Here is a 21,516-nt window from a genome sequence, read left to right on the forward strand (position 1 = left end):
AATCTCAAGACAATATTTTGTCTAATTAATTTGAGACTAGTAGCCGTGTAATAAGCGGGATAATGTCCACCCAGCCGGTTGTTATCGCAGAATAAACCCCTTCAGAGTGATGTAAGACCTGATCCTGATCACTGTCGGGGTTTATTCTGCGATAACAACCGGCTAGGTGGACATTATCCCTTACTTATTATACGCCCCATATACTAGCGTTATAAGCTAATCTGTTTTTAGAGATAAAACTCTTTACATTCATGATTTTCATGAAAACGCATCCCAGAGAACGATCTACTCGGTAACCATCTGTTAATTACCCCTAGGGTCATTTCTCACCGGAGTTGTCCTTTAACTCAAAATTATTTCTTATTCTTCTTTCACAGGATGGAAAAATCTTGTTTGATCAAGAGCTCTACAACAACTTTTCAATAAGCAGCTCCAGGTCTTACTTTATCACATTCGCTGGAGACGTAAGTGCTCAGATCTTGTGCCTACATGCCCTTTGCGTGTGTGTGTCTGTGTGTTTGTGTCTATTCTGTACACTTTTTCAGCTCAGCAAACAGAAGGTATGTGTCACTGATAAAGCTGAAGTCAGTGTGAAACTGAAATTGACTCGATTTGCTTTGTTCATAAACATCTTTTATCTTAGTGCATGATCTCATCCGTCCACAAAACAAATGGTCTTAGTCCTTTATTAAATTAAAATGCTTGAGATAACTTTGAATTGCTACCTCCAAACTCCGCTCAGACCTTCACACTGTTCTGACTTGCGTTGCTATATTTTTTCAAAACTTACGACTTATTAGCATTTTCATTTTTAGGAAACCAAAATGCTAAATCATGTTAGTAATGTGTTAAATCATGCTAGCAAAATGTTGAATCATTGGCAATATGTTATATGCTAGCAACGTGTTAAATCATGCTCTGAATCTGTGTTTTGGTTGATGTCTGCTGTTTCACCAGAGTGTATATAAAGCATCTTTAATGTGTTCGTCCTCAGGCGTGCCAGATTGGCCTCAATTTTGCCAATGAGGAGGAAGCCAAGCGCTTCAGGTCTGCAGCTAATGATCTTCTGGGAAGACGAGGGAGGAAAACCGGTAAATACTACAACGCCACAGCGTCTGTCTCTCTCCTTCACTTGTGTCCCTCTGCTGGAAAAAGCATTATCTTCTGGTTTTCTTCTGCTGTGATTCAATCATTCCCCCCTTTGTCTGCTTCTATCACTCTTTCTGTAACGCTAAATGCCACGCTCCCAGTTTTTTTTCTTCCTAACTAAAGCTACTCAAGCAGTTTGCGTGTTTCCTCGTGGCTGTTTCTGCTGCGTCCTGCTCTTTGATGTCTGGGGGACACACAGGGGTCTGTTCGTGTCGGTCTGCTTCTCATTAGTCTTCTCTTTAACCACTTCCCGTGTGTGTGTGTGTGTGTGTGTGTTGACTGACTCAGCAACTTCTGCCGGGACAAGGAGAGGATTGTGCATTTTAGGCTTTTCCGACAAACTAATATTAAATCTCTCTCTGAGTGCGATCTTGCTTGCACCACTAAATCTCACCGTCTTGTTCTATTCTACATTTTTTAAAGTCATGCAGTGGTGAATTTAGTAATAACAGTTATCTTAATTTTGTCTTGCAGAAAAAAGACGTGACCCACCTAATGGTAGGTTGTTTACTGATAAATTGCATGAACGTTAATTCTGTCTAGACTGAACTTAACAATGGACTGACGAGGTTCACCAGTTCAAATGTTTTTATGTCTGCAGATTTTTGTGCTAGTTCATGAACATGAATAATTAGATTGAATTATGCAAAGAAATGTCCAGGTCATATTTCGCCCCAAATTCAAAAAGGAAAAAAAATAGGAAATTATATTTTGCTGAAAGAAAGTGTTTTTTGGACCATAACAATTTTGTCATTGGCAATGATTAGCTCTCTCCTCTTCATCATAATTGGACACGCCCCTACCTCTGATTGGCTCACTCCCCTCCCCCATTATGAGTAGACACGCCCCCCTACTGCTATTTGGCTCTTGCAATCCCTCAATTGAGTAGACACGCCTCCTACTGCTAATTGGCCCATGCTCTCCCCAATTGAGTAGACACGCCCCCTACTGCTAATTGGCTCACGCGCTCCCCCAATTGAGTAGACACACACCCTACTGCTAATTGGCTCACGCTCTCCTCCAATTGAGTAGGCACGCCCCCTACTGCTAATTGGCTCACGCTCTCCTCCAATTGAGTAGACACGCCCCCTACTGCTAATTGGCTCACGCTTTCCTCCAATTGAGTAGACACGCCCCCTACTGCTAATTGGCTCACGCTCTCCCCCAATTGAGTAGACACGCACCCTACTGCTAATTGGCTCACGCTCTCCTCCAATTGAGTAGGCACGCCCCCTACTGCTAATTGGCTCACGCTCTCCTCCAATTGAGTAGACACGCCCCCTACTGCTAATTGGCTCACGCGCTCCTCCAATTGAGTAGACACGCCCCCTACTGCTAATTGGCTCACGCTCTCCTCCAATTGAGTAGACACGCCCCCTACTGCTAATTGGCACTCTCCCCCAATTGAGTAGACACGCCCCCTACTGCTAATTGGCTCATGCACTCCCCCAATTGAGTAGACACGCCCCCTACTGCTAATTGGCTCACGCTTTCCCCCAATTGAGTAGACACACCCCCTACTGCTAATTGGCTCTCTCTCCCCCAATTGAGTAGACGCGCCCCCTACTGCTAATTGGCTCACGCTTTCCTCCAAATGAGTAGACACGCCCCCTATTGCTAATTGGCCCACGCACTCCCCATTTGAGTAGACCCGCCCCCTATTGCTAATTGGCTCACACTCTCCCTCAATTGAGTAGACGCCCCCTACTGCTAATTGGATCTCTTTCCCCGAATTGAGCTGATTGGCTACAAGTGTGTTGTGCCATTCCAATCCACTTTCAGCAGCGTTTCTCAGAAACTGTGTACTGCACCTTTAAATACACACAAGCAAACACTTATAATTCCCAAGCACACATGCAACCCCCGTCATGTTATGCCATAACGTGATCTTCACAGAAGTGATGGTCTTTTCATCTCATGACCCTCAGGGGCTTTCAACTACCCTACCCAACTTACGCATGTTAACAGTTCATTTACGCTTTACTATCCACCCTGAGGCAGAAATCCAGCTATACTGGAAAATCTGGCAGCTTTGTCACTACCCTCATATATATATTGAGCAGTGCTGATGTTTTGACGTAGTGTAACAATGAAATGAGGTTTATGAGATGGGTTAGGTTTGGTTTTTTCAATGAAACTGGACTATTTTAGGTGTGTGAAGGACAGCTAGAGTTCCCAAGGTGGGTTTTTGAAAGGCTATGTAGGTGATTCATATGTACTCCGGGCTTAAGTGTCACTTAATCCTTCAGAAATCATTATAATATGTTATTTACTGCTCAAGAAAATTGTTGTATCATTATTATTATTAATATCAATGTTGAAGCTTTTGGAAAGCGGGGTATAGTACCATTTAAATGTTTGGAGTAAGAAAGACACCAAACCTGTTTAAAAAACAAATACTTTTTTGCCACACTGTATGTTGTTATTTATATATATATATACTTAAATAATGTTAGAAACATGCTAAATAAAGCTAGCAATCTTATTAGAAAAATAATAAGTTATTTATTAATTATAACATAATATAATTAGTCTAGCAAACATGTTAATCATGTTAGAAACATGTTAAATAATGTTAGCAAACATATTAATCATGTTAAATCATGCTACCGAACATGTTAATCCTGCTAGCAATGTGCCATCCATCCATCCAGCAAACATTACTTTTACTAGCATTCAAATATTTGGAGAAGGTAAGACCCCAAGCTTGAATAAAAAAAATTAAGCAAGAATGCATTAAATTGACCAAAAGCCTCAGTAAAGGCTTGTATTTTGTTATAAAAAAAATTCACACTTTATATTCATCAAAGAATCCTGAAAAATACATTTCAAAATATTAAGCAGCAAAAAACTGCCAACATTGTTAATAATAATTGCGCATCAATAATAAACGTGACACTGAAGACTGGAGTAATGGCTGTTACACATTCAGCTTTACATCACAGGAATAAATAGATTTCACCAAATTACGGCACTATTGATCAAATAAATTCAGCCTCGGTGAGAATAATAAAACAACCTTCTGACTATAAGTGTGTGTGCATATCAGCAGTGACCTCTGACCTCTGTTTGATGTCTATGGATGAGCAACTACACACATCAGTCTTGTAGTAGAGCTGGTTTTATGAATGTACCTAGTTTGACCTAGTTGGATGTTTTGACAACAGCAGGGTCTGATATTTCGAGTATTCACCTAGTATTGAGCACCCTGTGACTGCGTGGAGGGGCTTTTGTTGTTGTTTCTCAGTTGAAGCGTGTCCTCGAGGACCCAGGAGATTTGCCACAGCTTATATCTGGCTTTAACTGTTATGTAAAATCCAGCGGTCGTGTATAATTTGCTGGGATTAAAAGAGGGTGGGGCTTTACGGCATTCTAAAGCTGGCAGAGAGAAGCGAGAGCGGGCAGACCTGCGCTTCGTGTTCAGAGATGATGTTCTGCACTACTTTTTTGTCAGCGCCGACGGATGAGAAAGTAGACGGGGCTTCAGATTTGGGAGGTTGCCTTGCTCCCCTTCAATGCCTCGTTCTCCCGCAGGACGAGCTTTACGGGCCGTTTACGAACCCCGCGGCTAACCTGCGTCACAGTGAGCGCACCTGTGTGGTGATGGGCAAAATCCTCCTGAATGTGGGCTTAGGCGGCGGAGACATTAGCGGGCGCTTTAGCCCGTCGTTTTTACTCTCGCCTGCGTATCGTGTCCAGCGTGAGGAGGAAGGTAGGTTGCGACCTAAAGATGGAAAGAAGCTTTATTGGGTGGTATAAGTCTTAAAGGGTTAGTTCACCCAAAAATGAAATTTATGTCATTAACTCCTCCCCCTAATGTCGTTCCACACCCGTGAGACCTCCGTTCATCTTCACACACAGTTTAAGATATTTTATATTTAGTCTGAGAGCGTATGCAAGTGTATGCACACTATACTGTCCATGTCCAGAAAGGGAATAAAAACATCATCACAGTAGTCCATATGAGACATCAGTGGGTTATTCATGATTCGGATCGCCAATGTCACGTGACTTCAGCAGTTTGACACGCAATCTGAATCATGAATCAATACGCTGATTCATAACCGTTTGAATCTTTATTTGAGGATTGAAAACAAACCCAGAAGAGAAGCCAATGCTGAATAAAGTCGTAGTTTTTGTTATTTTTGGACCCAAATGTATTTTGGATGCTTCAAGAGACTCTAATTAACCCACTGATGTCTCATATGGACTACTGTGATGATGTTTTTATTCCCTTTCTGGACATGGACAGTATAGTGTGCATACACTTGCATACGCTCTCAGACTAAATATAAAATATCTTAAACTGTGTGTGAAGATGAACGGTCTTACGGGTGTGGAACGACATTAGGGGGAGTCGTTATTGACTGAATTTTCATTTTTGCGTGAACTAATCCTTAAATGTTCAGTGCATTCAACCGGTTTACCGTCCTCCCCTATTTTAGAGTGTAGATGTAAACTTTAATGCTTGGTCTTTTTATTTAAAAGAAGATTTTTGCGTGGAAATCAAAGCTAGGCTCTTAACTGTCATCCCCCCTTTTATGAGAATAGACGTGAAAATGCTCTATCCAAACTTACACGGCTGTAATTCATGAATGCTTTGGAATATAGACTTAAGTTTGGTCTTGTTTTAAAGAAAAGGTGAAAAGTGGAAGCATTTAAAAATATGAAAGTGGTAAAGAGTTATGGAAGTTTAAATTTACTTTAAAAAAAAGTTTTTTTTATTATAAAATATTTATTTTACAAAAACATGTACTTAGAAATCAAAGCCTAACCAAGTAAACCAATGTTCCGAATTTGAAATTGATATCACAAAAATGTATAAATGCTGTACCAGAAACAGCCACCGGGAGTCATCCACATTCCATTGATCGTGTTTTTATTAAAATGCATTTTCCTGTAAATTTCTGTCCAAATATCACTTCCATCATAAAACAGTCACCAAACATGGAACCTTAAGACTCTGACTTTTCCGATGATACGTGTTTTGTAAAGATATTTTTCTTGATATAAAGTAGTTATATACATTTTGCAATATGAAACATGACACCGCCCACTAGGGGGAGGAGCTTGCTAGAAGAATTTAGAGGACAGTTTCCATGGTAACGCAACATCTGATTTCAAAATGGTTTTCACAGGATGATTTGAGTTTGTTAGCGTTCGAATGATACCTAATTCATGATAATTACTAAACTATATGGTACGAAAAAAAGGGGATCAAAAAAAAGAGCGCCAGCCATCCCGCCAGTGGGACGGTGACAGTTAAACTAAAGTTGTGTCCTGTAATAGGATTTAAAGTATATTTACCATTGTAACGCAATGTTCAATTAGATTTTTTTGAGTGTTTACACTTGAAAATGTTGCCTGGACACTTAACAGGCTATAAAAGAGCCATATATATATATATATATATATATATATATATATATATATATATATATATTTAAAAAAAATGTTTCATCTCATCAGTGAGTGCATAATTAAAAATAAAAATGATTGTGACTGTTTCAGGACCTTCAGGACAATCAGGACTTTCACTTCCGATGGCGACGGTGGACATAAAGAACCCCGAGATAAGCACCCAGCGTTATCAGAACAACACTCAGATGAACAACGCCAACATTACCAGCAACTTCAAATGGAAAGACAAAGCCAAAGGCAAAAACAACAAGAAGAAGAAAATATCAAAAAATGAAATCGGCACACCGAGCAATTTTCGGTGAGTTGTCTGTGTGAATGAATGATTTTGTTAAACACACACACATAAACACACACACGGCTCGCAGTGTTTTCAGCCTCTGCATGTACTTCGTCTCCAGAGTCACTTCATGAGCATTTTACCGCTTCATTTGAGAAAAACTATCGTCATATTAACACAAACTCAACCCGTCAAAATAAAAGTTAAGGTTAACGTTAAGAAATTGAGGCTGAGAAATATATTAATGTTGTACAGTAGAACTTGGCTACGTCTCAATCTAGTAATAATACTAACTTGATAATAATAAATGATCATTACAACTTTATTTTTTAAGCATTCATTAAATGTGTTTTCTTCTATGTTTTAATTTTAGCAGTAAAGCTCTTGTGCAGCTCTTTGTTTGACAATGGAAAGTTGAAATTAAATTAATGTTTTTTTAATTCATTTGATTGCCAGAAAAAAATCATAATTTCTGAAGAAGAAAAAAACATTTTATAGAAATGGAAAAAAAAAAACATTTTTTTTATATAATTCTTAGAATAAAAATAATTCTTAAAATAAATAATAAAAAAGAAAAAAATTATACATTTATGTTTTTATAAATAAAGTTGTTTAGACATGCTTTTTGATTATTACAATTTAATCAAACCATTGAAATGGAATCCAGAAAACTGAATTTGGTAAAAATAACAGAATTTGAGAAAAAACATAACTTATACAAATTAACAGCAATTAATTAAGTTTAAAAAAAGTTTTTATAAGTTTCATGATTTCAATTGATTAGACATGCTTTTTGACTATTAACATTTTATTTCAAAAAAATTCAAAAAAATAAAAATAAACAAGCAATACAGAAAAATTAATACAGAAAAAAAACTGAATTAAAATAACACGTATTTCATAGGGCCCTAAACATGTAATTTTTTTTTATGTTATTTATTTAAAGTTTAACAAAAAATACATGTTTAGGGCCCTATTAATTTTATTTCTGTGTTATTTTTTTCTTATATTTAATTTTTTCTAAAATGCGTTTCATCCATTTCAGTTTTTCTGGATTCTGTTGAAGTTTTTTTTTTTTTTTTTTTTTTTTTTTTTTTTTTATATGTTTGGACTCCAGTTCAATCAAAAAGCATGCCTAATTAATTAAAATCGAGACGCATACAATTTACCAGCAATTTATTACAAGTTTAAATTTGATGATTCAGTTAATTAGGCATGCTTTTTGATTTACTACAATTTTATTTAACCATTAAAATGGAGTCAAATGTTTTAGTTTTTTTTGTTGTTAAACTGAATTTGGAAAAACATCTAATGTAATTCGAGGGGAAAATGCTTTGATAGGGCCCTAGAAGGGATTAAAAGTGGACAAGATCAAAATGTTTTTTAATCTTAATAGCAGGTGTAAACGGGGCCCATGTTGTGATGGGAAGTGGAATCGGATGGACACTTGTTTTTAATCTCATGTAATATATCCCAGACATGATAATCTGTCCTGTGTATTCCAGGAATCATGTTAAAGAGGGATGAGACTTCCGTAACCATAACCATGTTTATGTTTGATGATGATGTTTTTTAATCTCCGGTTAATGCGTGTCTTTTTTTTTCCAGGCACATTGGGCATGTAGGATGGGATCCCAACACAGGCTTTGATGTGAGTATTTCCACCACTGCATGTTTGCATTTAATGCGACGCGTGTAAAGCCGTGATGCATTCGTGTCATCTTAAGATGCAGTTTTTTACCCGATTTCATCACGGATCAGAGCTCATGGCGGGATATGATTCACAAATGCAAGTCACTTCTTATACAATGTGATTGCAGGGGGTGTGTCTTCATAATCCAAAGCAATCATTCTCCCAAAAATCAAGGATCATATTTCAGTGTGTTTTAGATCTGTGTGCTCTAGTTTTTAATTTGAACTCCCCTGAATGAGAGCTTACATAAAGGGGATTTATTCAGGGTTGTGGTGTGATTGGTGGACTCTCAGCAGCAGCGCAGGGAAGTTTTTCATTATCAGAGGAAAGAATTATTAACATTAAACGGCACATTCGCTTAAATATTGTGGCCCCTCAGGGGTACATGGACTCTTAATGTCTGAATCACATTGTGTTAAATAACACATGAGCATACTGAGTCATATTTATTTTAAAGGGGACATATTATGAATGTAATATAAAAGATGATGTAATGTGTGTGTGTGTGTGTGTGGTTTCAGCTCAAAATGCCCCGCAGATAATTTATTATAGCTTGTCAAATTTGCCCCTATTTGGGTGTGAGCAAAAACACACTGTTTTTGTGTGTGTCCCTTTAAATGCAAATGAGCTGCTGCTTTTCCCTTTCCAAAAGGGGGCGGATCCTTTACACAAGCTTCAGATACTCCCTCAACAACAAAACAGGCTAATCTCACTCAGCCAAAATATCAGAAATAACCAATTTTGGAGCAGCCGCACATGTTCGAACCGCAATCAGACACGGATAAGAGACTCAGGAAGAGGTCAACACTTGACGTTTCTGAATGGTTCGCGGATACATTTATGTAAAGACTAGCATGTCCCATCATGTTAGTACGGTGGCCCAGTAGTGCAGCCGTACTAAATCAAACCACAACACAACGGAAATGCTCCCGACCACGAGGGGGCTCTCGAAGTGTAATAAAGTTAGTTTCTCTCTCCATTGCTCTATAGATTGGCCAGTCTTACAAAGATATAAACACTACGATCAGTTTTAAGTGTGTAACCATTGTATAACGACATGAAATATCAACTCAAAATCACCTACAGGCATTACAGCTGCATATTTATACTCCTGAAGATTTTTACTCGCGATCACGGCGCTAGGGAGCGTCTGCCAATTCCACCTAGTGGTTGAAACGTATAATTTTATGAATTAAAATTACTTTTTTATTTTTGTTTAAATGTTCAAATGCCAATGTTTTGCATTAGTCAGTTTTTTAGAATACAAACAAACAGCAACAGTCCCAAATGTAGCTCTGACTGTCTGACTAGTCACAGTCATATGATAATAAAATAAAATCTATGAAAGATTGAAAATTATTGATGGGGATTATTTAAAAAAAGTATTGGGTGGATTTTTACCATTATAGGCTGGTTTACACAAATCTGTGTTCAAACACATAAAATTGAATTTTGCAGAATAGGTCCCCATTAATAGAAGTTTGCACAAGCACATTTTTCAAGCAACTTTTCACAAAAAGTGAATTTTAGTGAAGCTGTACTGTTCAAAATGAAGACTGGTTACTAGAATACCTCCACACAAAAAAAAGTTTTAGGGATACACTGATATGAAAGCTTTGGTCGATATAATTATTTATTCTAATTCTTTATTTTTGATAGCTGATAAACGATATATTAGCCAATTAAATCTAAATCCATTTATATATATATATATATATATATATATATATATATATATATATATATATATATATATATATAAAACAAAGACAAGTCTTCCCATTAAAAGCCATGCGCACAATTATAATGTTCTCTTTATAGTTGTATGTCGCCGATGTGACAGACTATGACATCACTGTATTTTCCTTTTTTCAAGTGTTTCCAATCATATTTCAAGCAATTCAAAACCCTCATGGCAAACAGTGTCAAGTGTCAGCTAAAGGAAATTATCCATTATTTATCGGCTTTAATATATCGGCCACATTTTCGAAATCAGGCTAATAGTGATGCCAATTAAAAATAAACCTATATCAGTTGAACATAAATAATGTTTTTGAGTCTCTTCTGCTCACCAAGACTGCATTTATTTGATCAAAAATACAGTAAAAATCCAATCCACCTTTATTTATAAAGCACCTTAAAAACAACACTGTTGACCAAAGTGCTGAACACAATTCACAAAGCATGATCGCATGAAAAATAGCAAAATATTACAATTTAAAATGATTTTTTTGTCATGTGAGTATATAGTAAAGTGGAATTTATTTCTGTTTTCAGCTTTATTACTCCAGCTTTCAGTGTCACATGATCCTTCACTAGTCATTCTAATATGCCTAAGAAACATTTCGGATTATTATTATTATTAAATAGAAATCTGTTGTAACATTACAATGTCTTTTAATGTCACTTTTACTCAGTTTAAAGCTGTCCCTGAACAATATGCACAACTGAAGTGTGACTAAAGCGTGAGGAGAGTCACAAGTGGAGAAGTATTTTAATAACTCTTTGACGGTTCCCTCGTTGTCTTTTCTCAGCTGAATAACCTGGACCCGGACCTGAAGAACCTGTTTGATATGTGTGGCATTTCTGAGGCCGAACTCAAAGACAAAGAGACGTCTAAGGTCATCTACGACTTCATCGAGAAGAAAGGAGGAGTAGAGGCTGTAAAAGATGAACTTCGACGACAAGGTGAGTCCACGAGTTTGGCTGTGGCTGCCGAGGGTGTGATATTAGAAACAAACATGATGGTGTGCTATAATAGAGAAATATTTATATAATTCATCCTAAAGCCCTGCATTTATGCCCGAGCCCGACGGGCCCCGACTTTTTTACGCCCCTCGGACCGGGCTTCGGGCCAATTTTCACGTCATACCTAAAACGCGGGCCGGGCTTCGGGCCTTTTTATAGGCTTCTCCTTCGTTTTATATTTATTTTATCAATTAAAAGGAACAATGAGTTCTGCGCTGGTGGAAACAACACGAGACCAGAATAGCTAACGCGACTGTCAAGATGGCTCGCACAGTGTTCAGAGCATAGGTTCAGAGTCCGCGCCAGCAGCAGCAGCGCGCGTTTCTTCAGCGCAGCTGCTAGAGTTAAGGCCGGGGAGACACTGCAAGCGTGGTGTGAGCGTGGCCTTTCTGTTGCGTGTCATCCGCGGGGCGTCTGCTGCTATTAATGTACAGGGAAGCCCTATACTTCATGTTAAATATAAATATATTGCCTATTGATACAGCAAAGACAACGTCGGCAGTAGCCGGCCCATGCCATATCCATGGTTTTGACGGCAAAAGGCTACAGAATAATTCGTTCTGTATTGACTGGTTTAATATTTCAAAATCGATAAGTAGGCTATGTTGTTTTTTATTATTACAACTAGGCCTATCTGCATTTATGTTAACCTACAGACTTTCAAACATGAAAATGTCATTATGTGTCACAATGTGTTATGGGCTATATGTTGTAGTCAGATAGATATGATGGTGCTGCAACACGCATCGCCGCAAATGACTACTGCAAGCCAACGCAAATGGCTGTAAATGAAACTTAAAATAAGTCTAAGATAGTCAAAAACACCATCATCTTCAATAAAAATGAATGAGATGAATGAGATCATTATCTTACCAGTGCGTCGCGCTCTCTTATGTGGTATTTGAATCTGAAATAAGCTGCTGAATAAAATGCATCTTAATCTTTTGCTTCCGTTGCTGTAAACTCCGTTAAATGAGCATATACCCCGGGAATTGAAGATCGGATTTATATTCATTTGCGTAGGTGTAAGGTAGGCTATAAGACAACCTGCATGTGCTTTTTTTATTTTATTTGTTTAGCTCCGTTTGCGAGAGCCGCGAGCAGAATCAGCCTGCCTCAGCTCGTCAAAAATGCCTTTTAGGCTACTGGTGGTAATAGTTGGCGAAATTAACTAACATTGTGATGCTTGAAGTGTTTTATGGATTTTATTATAGGCAAGACAAGTCAAGAGTTGATTTGAGAGACTAAATTAATTAAATATGCGGTTAACTCACTGTCGGCCGCTGGCCGCTTTTGGTCGTCACTTAAAAAAATTAAAACTTTAATTTAACAAACAAAAAAATGCTCTAAACATTTTTCTAAATTAACGTAATAAAGAAACGAAACGAAAAATAACTACTTTGACATTAAAAACAAAACAGAACTATTTTAATGGCTGCTACAATGTAAAAAAAAAAAAAAAACGGGCTCCAGTCGGACTCGGGCCGAGAATTTTGATAAGCTGTCGGACACGGGCCGGGCTAGGGCCTCAGCGTCTCGGGCTAGGGCCGGGCTAGGGCTTAGATTTGAGGCCCGTGCAGGGCTCTAATTCATCCTTTAGGACCACCTAAAGGTTATTTTGCCTTTTGTACAAGTCTGCAGTGATAAAAAGAGAACCAGTTTTTTGCGATGGCCCAATCAGAAGGCTTGCATCCAAACTAATGTTACAGCAAGACTTGTGTGGTCTGAAGGTGTATGTGTGTGTGTGTGTGTGTGTATCTAGAAAATACTTTTAGTTCCTCTAGATCCAGAGTTGGAGTCAAGAACTTAAGACACAACAAAACTAGAGGGTGTGCGATTTATATATCGTCTAGGATAATATCGTGATTGCTGTTTTTAACGATGTGAGATCTGACATAATCAAGTGTGTCCGTCACTTTACAAAAACACAACTAGAGCGCAGGCATACACTACATGATGCATTTATAATAGGGCCGGGACTCGATTAAAAGGCTTTGTAATTAATTAATCGAAATTAATCGCATTTTAATTGCATACAAACATTTGACCTGAGAACAGTGAGAAGTAATTTTTCACATGGATATTTAGTATACCATTGAATAATGACTGAATACATGAGCTTAAAGGTGGGGTGAAACACTCAGTCAATCTCATGTCAATCTTGAGTACCTATAGAGTAGTATTGCATCCTTCATATCTCCGAAAAGTCTTTAGTTTTATTATATTTATAAAAGAAATATGGGCTGTACCGAGTCTTTCTGGAAAAACCGAGCGGCTGGAGGCGTATCGAGTGACTGGGGGCACTCTGAGGAGGACACACACACAAAGCGGTGGGACTGTTTATAATTACACAAAACATGAGATTGGCTCTATACAACTCAATGTATTTATTGGTTTTCAACATTTTTGCTTAAAATGGTCTCTATTGTCTTTTCTTGATTCCTTGTTGTGCTGAGTCCAATAATTTCTGCTTGCAGCTATATTTATTAAATGTAAGAGTTTGACACGAGATGATGCATACATTTAATTAGTTCAGAAAAATGTCTCTAAAAAGGTAAAAATGCCTGTAAAAAGTCATCATCTTTTCCATAAGTTAAAAAAAAAATTTGTTGTGTGTCACTGCTGTGAACTGAGCACCACACAGAATATGAAGAATATCAAAAGCTTAAGAAATTAGCTGTCAAGGAACACAATAAACACACTCAACAAAAGATCGTCTAAAGCACTATTCGCACGGGGTTAGTATTATCTGGGGACCTCTGTGATTTAGAAATGACTCCCGCACATCTGAGTTTTGCGTGGCGCATTCGCACGGGATAAGCAAAGCCTGTGATTTTACTGGAATTTACTGACTTCTCCCGGATATGATGTCAAGACTTCGTAATCGATATAGCTGAATGAAATCATAAACAGGCATTGATATCGTTTTGATTATTTTATAGTAATAAATAAACATAATTTCGTTCAGTTAGATAACAGACACCATGAACTGAGCACAGACCGGCAGCAGGACTCAGATTTCATTTGTCATGAGTGAGAAGCTGACTTGCGGCTGACACGCGGCTGACACACGGGGGGAGATTCAATTTCAATGCTAAATGTAAAAGCGCCCATTTAAACAAGCTTGTCATTTTACTGTTCTGTTCTATTTTTCATTAAGAATAGTATTGATATTAATATTAAACACCCCATTCAATCAGTTTACTCCCAAATTGATAATAAGTTTGGTAATAAGGTTTCTTTCTTGTATCGCAAAATGTACTGTATTCTTGTTCAAAAATAAGAAACACTAAAATACAACAACAAAAAAAGAAAGTATAATGACGGTGCGCATTATGAATGCAGCCTCCATTCTTCATGAAGGATAAAAATAGAAATGCTTACAGGAAAAAAAAGACCTTAAAATTATTTACGATCTGCCTAATCTTTGCCAAATCACAGATGTCGATTCGCACAGGACTACTGTCACAGGACCTCGGTGTTCGGCGAAATATGGTCGGTCATTTGTGGAGGAAGTTTTACTTTACAAATTACAGACATGGCCGATTCGCATGGGATAAAGATCACAGACAACCTCTGCAATTATTACAAATCACCAGAGGTCCCCAGATAATACTAGTCCCAATCCCAGACATTTTTTTATTTGTATTTTTTAAATCAATATCGCACACCCCTACTCTAAATTCCCAGATCTGCATCGAGCCCTGTTGGTTCAGGAAACGGGCTGAAATAAGACTCCAGCTCGTGTGTGTGTGTGTGTGTGTCTGTCTGTCTTACAGCTGAAAGCTCTCTAGTCCAACTTATTTGTCAGAGTCAGCATTATTGTATGTACTGGGTTACCGAAATAAGTTGAGCTGTGAGCCGGGATGAGCACACTGCATCCTTCGGGAATGATGCTTCAGCTGCTTTTCCCATTTTAATAACCCTGGAGTGATATTTCTACACTGGGTTTGGCTTTAATGTGTTTGCCTGCATTAGCAAGTCGTTGGACAAGGATATCGGATGAGCAAAATATTATAAAGAAATTAATACTTTTATTTAGCAAGGATACACTAAATTCAGTGACAGAAATCAATCCATTATAATATCTTTACTGTCACTATTTCAGATAAATGTTTCTTTTGAACTTATGAAACAATATTAAGCAGTAATATTAAATTGTTTTCAACACTAATAATCATATTTCTTAAGCATTAAATCCTCATATATGAGTGATTAGTGAAGGATCATGTGACACTGGAGTAATGATGATAAATTCAGCTTTGATCACAGGATATACATTATACTTTATTATATACTCATATAGAAAACAGATTATTTACATTACGCGGGCGGCTTCTACTGACAAACTGAAGATATCCAGCCGGCTACTGTTAACAGTTACATAGTTCAGAACATTGTTGTTGATTAAAGTTGACTTTATGTTAACTAAAGTTAACTATGCCGAAAACGTTTTGTGTTGGTTTGCGCCGTCAGATATACAGATGTCTATACCGTGTGACTTTGTTGCTCTGGCATGTTAACATTTACCGTAATGTATTTCTCCAGCACCTCCACCTCCACCATCCAGAGGAGGAATGCCACCGCCTCCACCCCCCCACCTCTCTGGCCCTCCTCCCCCACCCCCCTCTAGAGGCAGAGGAGCGCCGCCTCCACCCCCTCCATCCAGAGCGCCAGCCACCGCCCCCCCTCCACCTCCACCCATCCGACCGGGTATGGGCGCACCCCCTCCTCCCCCCAGCAGAGGGCACGGGGCAGCTCCACCCCCGCCTCCAGCACCCCAACCTGCCTCCCTGTCTCCACCGGCCCCTCCGCCTCCTCCTCCATCCTCAATGGGCGGTGCTCCACCCCCACCGCCGCCTCCTCCGGGGCCGCCTCCTCCCGCGCCTCCTCCACTAACGGAAGTAAATTCTGGGGATATGCCCGGGGGTAAATCTGCTCTCCTGGACCAAATTCGAGAAGGGGCGCAGCTGAAGAAGGTGGACCCGAACAGCAAGCCGGCCGTGTCCAGCGGAGGCCGCGGTGCACTCTTAGACCAAATACGACATGGCATTCAACTTAAAAATGTGAGTAGAGCGGCAAAGAACCAATGAGAAAAGACACCAATGTTTTAAGTCTATACAAAAATTCACCATTGATGTCACAACAGTAATGGACGTTCTTCCGGGTGGCAAAAGCTGAAATCAGACATAGTTAACATGATGATTGAGCGACTGATTAACAAATTCAGGAGATGGCAATACACGAAAATAACTAACTTTGGTCTAGTAGATGAAGCGCTAGTCTACTACCATCATTTTTAAACGAGCCTCATTGAGTAGTTATTTTAGTGACTGTTGCTGTTGGACTTACAATATGTTAGATAACAGGGGAGTAGACCATCTACGATAGCCTAACTCAAAAGGCTATGATCGTTTTCTGTTGCTCGGATCAGACGGCACAGACGTGAGCTTTTAAAGGCCCACTGAAATCAAAATAAAGTTTTTTAGCTTTTAGTATGACTGTGTAAGCCTTAAAGTTATGAATAAGCTGGTGTGTTCCAAAACTATGACAAAATTAGCATTTAGGAGATATAAGCATTCAAAATTTACAGTCTCCCACTTCCTTTAAAACGAATCTCAGATTTTGGTGACATCATCGCAGACTTCACTTTCTCGTCAAATCTTCTGTCCAATCAGAATGCACTCTAGAATCTAAAGCCCGCCCCCTTACACTGCTGAAGCTGAAATCAGTCAGTTAACACACATTTACTCATTTCTACATAAGGCACATAGCACACTAAATATGTGATAGGACACGATTCAGTGTAAATATGCTTTCATTTGAGGCGAATAAAGTCTGTTTTCACGTTAGTTTCACACACACACACACACCCCAACGGCTCTGGTCTAAATTTAGACTACAGACACGAGAGCGCAGCGCGGATCATATGTGTGAGTCGGCTCAAACAACAAACATATCGACCCGTTTGAATTCTGCACAGAATGCTACATTTCAGAGCGATATGGAGGAGATTATGATGATAAACAGTGTTAGAGGAAACTGACTTTACCAAACAGAGAAGGTCCGCTTTTGTGCTCTAGTCAAACTGTATATTAATGAAACGCTATTGGCTGTTTCAAAAGTAGGGGAGGAGCTGCTAACAGCTGGAGCCGTTTCAGGGGAAATCACATCCAACACATTGAATAATGCGGCGCGTTTCAAGGCACTTCAGTGGGGCTTAAATGGTGAAAAGGATAGCGTGATGTAGACTAGCGCTACTCCGCTAACGTTAGGCATTAACTCAAACTAAACTCGCAGTGATGATGAAATCTATGTGGTACACGCATCAATCATCCGTCAGCCTATAACTAAGTTTTGCTTTTCCTATTTCCTCCATTTAAATTCGATCAGTAGCCCACCTGACACTAGAAGTTCGGTCTCTTCCTTGTGCTTTTAGGCAGTCGCTGCAAAAGCGAGGTTTGATCTTCAAAAGAGACCTTAAGTTGACTAATATTAGTCTCGATTTTCCCCAGCTGAAGATGTTGCTCTGCTATGATTTTGTGGATGGACAGTTTTGACGACGTCCACTCGCTTTAACCTTATTTACTTATTTCTAAAGGAAATCCCTAAAATCCTACACCTTTTGCTGTATATCTGGCGGCGCAACCCCAAACACAACACGTTTTCATCATAGTTTTTCAGCTTTAATCAACAACAATGTTTTTAACTATTTAAGTGTGTACAGACACCAGTCTATCAAACTAGGATAAGGGATTAAGCCGGGATATCTTGGTGATCCTGGCTCATTTTATCCGCTAATATACAGTTATCTTTCGTTACCGTTATCATTATTGGTGTGAGTGTGCCTTCAGGGTACGTTTACATGACAAAGGTGTACTAAATATTGCATACAGATGACAAGATCACCAAGATATCCCATCTTAATCACTTATCTTAGTTTTGTGCAATAGGCTCCAGAACTGCATGACATTCTGGTTGGACAAAAACATTCTGATCATGTGACTTTTTCAGGTACCGGACACTAACGAATCGGCTTCGCCCGCTGCCGCCCCCTCAGCTGGGATCGTGGGGGCGCTGATGGAGGTCATGCAGAAGCGGAGCAAAGCAATCCACTCTTCAGGTGTGAGCTTTATGACCGTTACGATCACTCAGGCACTATTGTCTTTAGGGTTGGGTACCAAAACCCGGCGGCAATATAGTGCCGGTACCTATACAAAAGTGGCAATAACTCCTTTCTGACAGTTATAATCTGACTGTGTTTTATTCATATCAGACGCGCATTATATAAGTTACTATATAGTTTACTCTATTCTTCTCCGAGTTCAACAGTCACATACTTTCATGTATTTCGTGAGACGAGGATGAATTTATTGATTGTAAATCCGACAGATCCGATTCTCTGAGGTGCAAACTAACATGGCAGCGCCCATCCCGCATTATAGATCAAATAACATATAACACAACGCATTCACTTACACATGTTTAAAAAAATCAGAATATCGGATTGCTCATGACATAGGTAACAAGTTTGTGAATATTTTGAATTTAAAAAATATTAAAAACTACATAAACCGCTACAGCTGAGCTGTCATACATATTGTCATGTGAGAAGCACGACGCGTCGCCATGGAACAATAAGGCGATGCGCTCTAAATATTTAGTTAGAGAATATGGTCACATTAATGCAAAATAATGCAGACCAAGACTACAGACTAGTTTCCTGTTATTAGTGCTGTAATATCAGTAGTATTAGTGCTGTTATTTAGTGTTAAATTAGGCCTTTTGTAGTTGGGTCAGGTGGCTTTATGTCATCCACCATAGTTTTATTGCTTTTTTTTTTTTTTAAGTATTGGTACCATTTTAAAAGTATCGGTTCAGGCACCGGTAGCGTTTTAAAAGTATCGGTTCAGGCGCCGGTACCGTTTTAAAAGTATCGGTTCAGGCGCCGGTAGCGTTTTAAAAGTATCGGTTCACGCGCCGGTAGCGTTTTAAAAGTATCGGTTCAGGCGCCGGTAGCGTTTTAAAAGTATCGGTTCAGGCGCCGGTACCGTTTTAAAAGTATCGGTTCAGGCGCCGGTACCGTTTTAAAAGTATCGGTTCAAAGTATCGGTTCAGGCGCCGGTACCGTTTTAAAAGTATCGGTTCAGGCGCCGGTACCGGTTTAAAAGTATCGGTTCAGGCGCCGGTACCGGTTTAAAAGTATCGGTTCAGGCGCCGGTACCGTTTTAAAAGTATCGGTTCAGGCACCGGTACCGTTTTAAAAGTATCGGTTCAGGCACCGGTACCGTTTTAAAAGTATCGGTTCAGGCACCGGTACCGTTTTAAAAGTATCGGTTCAGGCACCGGTACCGTTTTAAAAGTATCGGTTCAGGCACCGGTACCGTTTTAAAAGTATCGGTTCAGGCACCGGTACCGTTTTAAAAGTATCGGTTCAGGCACCTTTACCGTTTTAAAAGTATCGGTTCAGGCACCTTTACCGTTTTAAAAGTATCGGTTCAGGCACCTTTACCGTTTTAAAAGTATCGGTTCAGGCACCGGTACCGTTTTAAAAGTATCGGTTCAGGCACCGGTACCGTTTTAAAAGTATCGGTTCAGGCACCGGTACCGTTTTAAAAGTATCGGTTCAGGCACCTTTACCGTTTTAAAAGTATCGGTTCAGGCACCTTTACCGTTTTAAAAGTATCGGTTCAGGCGCCGGTACCGTTTTAAAAGTAACGGTTCAGGCGCCGGTACCGTTTTAAAAGTATCGGTTCAGGCACCGGTACCGTTTTAAAAGTATCGGTTCAGGCACCGGTACCGTTTTAAAAGTATCGGTTCAGTAAAAACCCAAACGATACCCAACCCTAGTTGTCTTACACTGGAAAACTTAACGTGTAATCTGTGGTTTTGTAGATGAAGACGATGATGATGATGACGAAGAAGATTTCGAGGACGATGATGAATGGGAAGACTGATGACCAGGGCTGCCCAAAACAAATAAGACACTACATTGCTCTTGTCTTTCTAAATCTTATAAAGTTGTAATGTAAATGGATGACCGATTTGCTGTACATTTTTTCTTTTTGTTGCCTTTATGCTTTTTTTGTTTTTTATTCATCTGTGCAATACCTCATTTAATCTGTAAAGGTTTGTCATGTATCTCCTGTAAAGTTTTTATTTTCCCCCTCCTGGATTAGCGTGCAATTTTACATCAAGTTTCTTGATTTGTAGAGTTGAATGTTTTTGGGTCTTTGTTTTTTTGTTTTTTTCATCATTCGTCGAAGGGACGTCGACTCTAGGGAACAAGATGAGCGAGACTTTAATGTTGATATTGTGAAGCAAGAACACTATTTTCATACTTTACGTACCTTTTCTTATTCAGAACGTAATTTAGCACTATTATTTTCTTAACTACAAAAAAAAGCATATTTAGCCCCATTTGCTAATTTGTAAATTTGCTCAGAGTTTGAGTCGGTTTATATTTTTGCACGATTACGTTAATTGTGGGGATACGGCGCAATACGACGGTTATGTTTACACTTCGTGTGCTATAGCTACTATGTCAGGACTCTCCTTAACATTAGATGTTAGAAACACTACAGTTATTATAAAATATCCTGCTAGTCTGCATTTTACTGGCAAATCTCACAGGCATGCGTTTAGGTTTTTTTCCCCCTGTTGGTCAGATACGGTTCATGTTAGAATTTAATGTGTGCCATTTTTTAAAAAATCGAACGCATCTGAAATGGACGGTTCGTACGTTCTCAATGTTTCACTAATAACACACTGTGACGCTGTATTAACTCAAACTGGCTCTCAGTGGCTCGTATCATAGAGTTATGCTGTTTTTAACAGCATATTAAAGAGCAGTTAAAATATCTTTTCCAGTTTTTATCCTTCGTTGAACCAGGGTTGCTTTGCATCGAGACTTGAAACCTTTGAAATGAGGTTGAAAAAGAATTATTAAAATTGTACACTCAAATAAATGTTAATATTTACAGAACCTTTGTGTATTTTGGTGGTTTTTATTCATTTCACTTTTACAGTAAACGTGACTAACATCCAGTTTCCAAGTGAATTTAAAAATCACAAAGTACTTGAACATTTTGATGTATTTTTTTTAACCCACTGCCTTATTGGTATTTCTGGGGTTTAGCCAGATGATTGCATATGACCTTTTGTTTTGTTCTTTTTTTAGAGCGCTAAAGTTATTTGGCAGACATTAAGCATCCAAATCAACCGAAAG

General features: G+C 38.9%; 1 protein-coding gene across 2 annotated transcripts in view; it reads left to right on the forward strand.

Annotated features, from left to right (window-relative positions):
- Positions 1-21,273, forward strand: part of waslb (WASP like actin nucleation promoting factor b) — a 35,012-nt gene extending 13,739 nt beyond the window's left edge. The window contains exons 3-11 of one of the 2 annotated variants that reach the window (XM_067427971.1): positions 378-464; positions 995-1,091; positions 1,624-1,647; positions 6,661-6,868; positions 8,456-8,498; positions 11,075-11,228; positions 15,837-16,354; positions 18,303-18,411; positions 20,184-21,273. In XM_067427971.1, the coding sequence (XP_067284072.1) occupies positions 378-464; positions 995-1,091; positions 1,624-1,647; positions 6,661-6,868; positions 8,456-8,498; positions 11,075-11,228; positions 15,837-16,354; positions 18,303-18,411; positions 20,184-20,245 (1,302 nt within the window). In that variant the 3' untranslated portion in view covers positions 20,246-21,273. The remainder of the gene's footprint in view (positions 1-377; positions 465-994; positions 1,092-1,623; positions 1,648-6,660; positions 6,869-8,455; positions 8,499-11,074; positions 11,229-15,836; positions 16,355-18,302; positions 18,412-20,183) is intronic. The other variant, XM_067427972.1, reaches the window with a different exon arrangement.
- Positions 21,274-21,516: the final 243 nt, after the last annotated feature.

This window comes from Pseudorasbora parva, chromosome 20, assembly GCF_024679245.1.
Source record: "Pseudorasbora parva isolate DD20220531a chromosome 20, ASM2467924v1, whole genome shotgun sequence".
In the NCBI taxonomy this organism is placed as follows: Eukaryota; Metazoa; Chordata; class Actinopteri; order Cypriniformes; family Gobionidae; genus Pseudorasbora; species Pseudorasbora parva.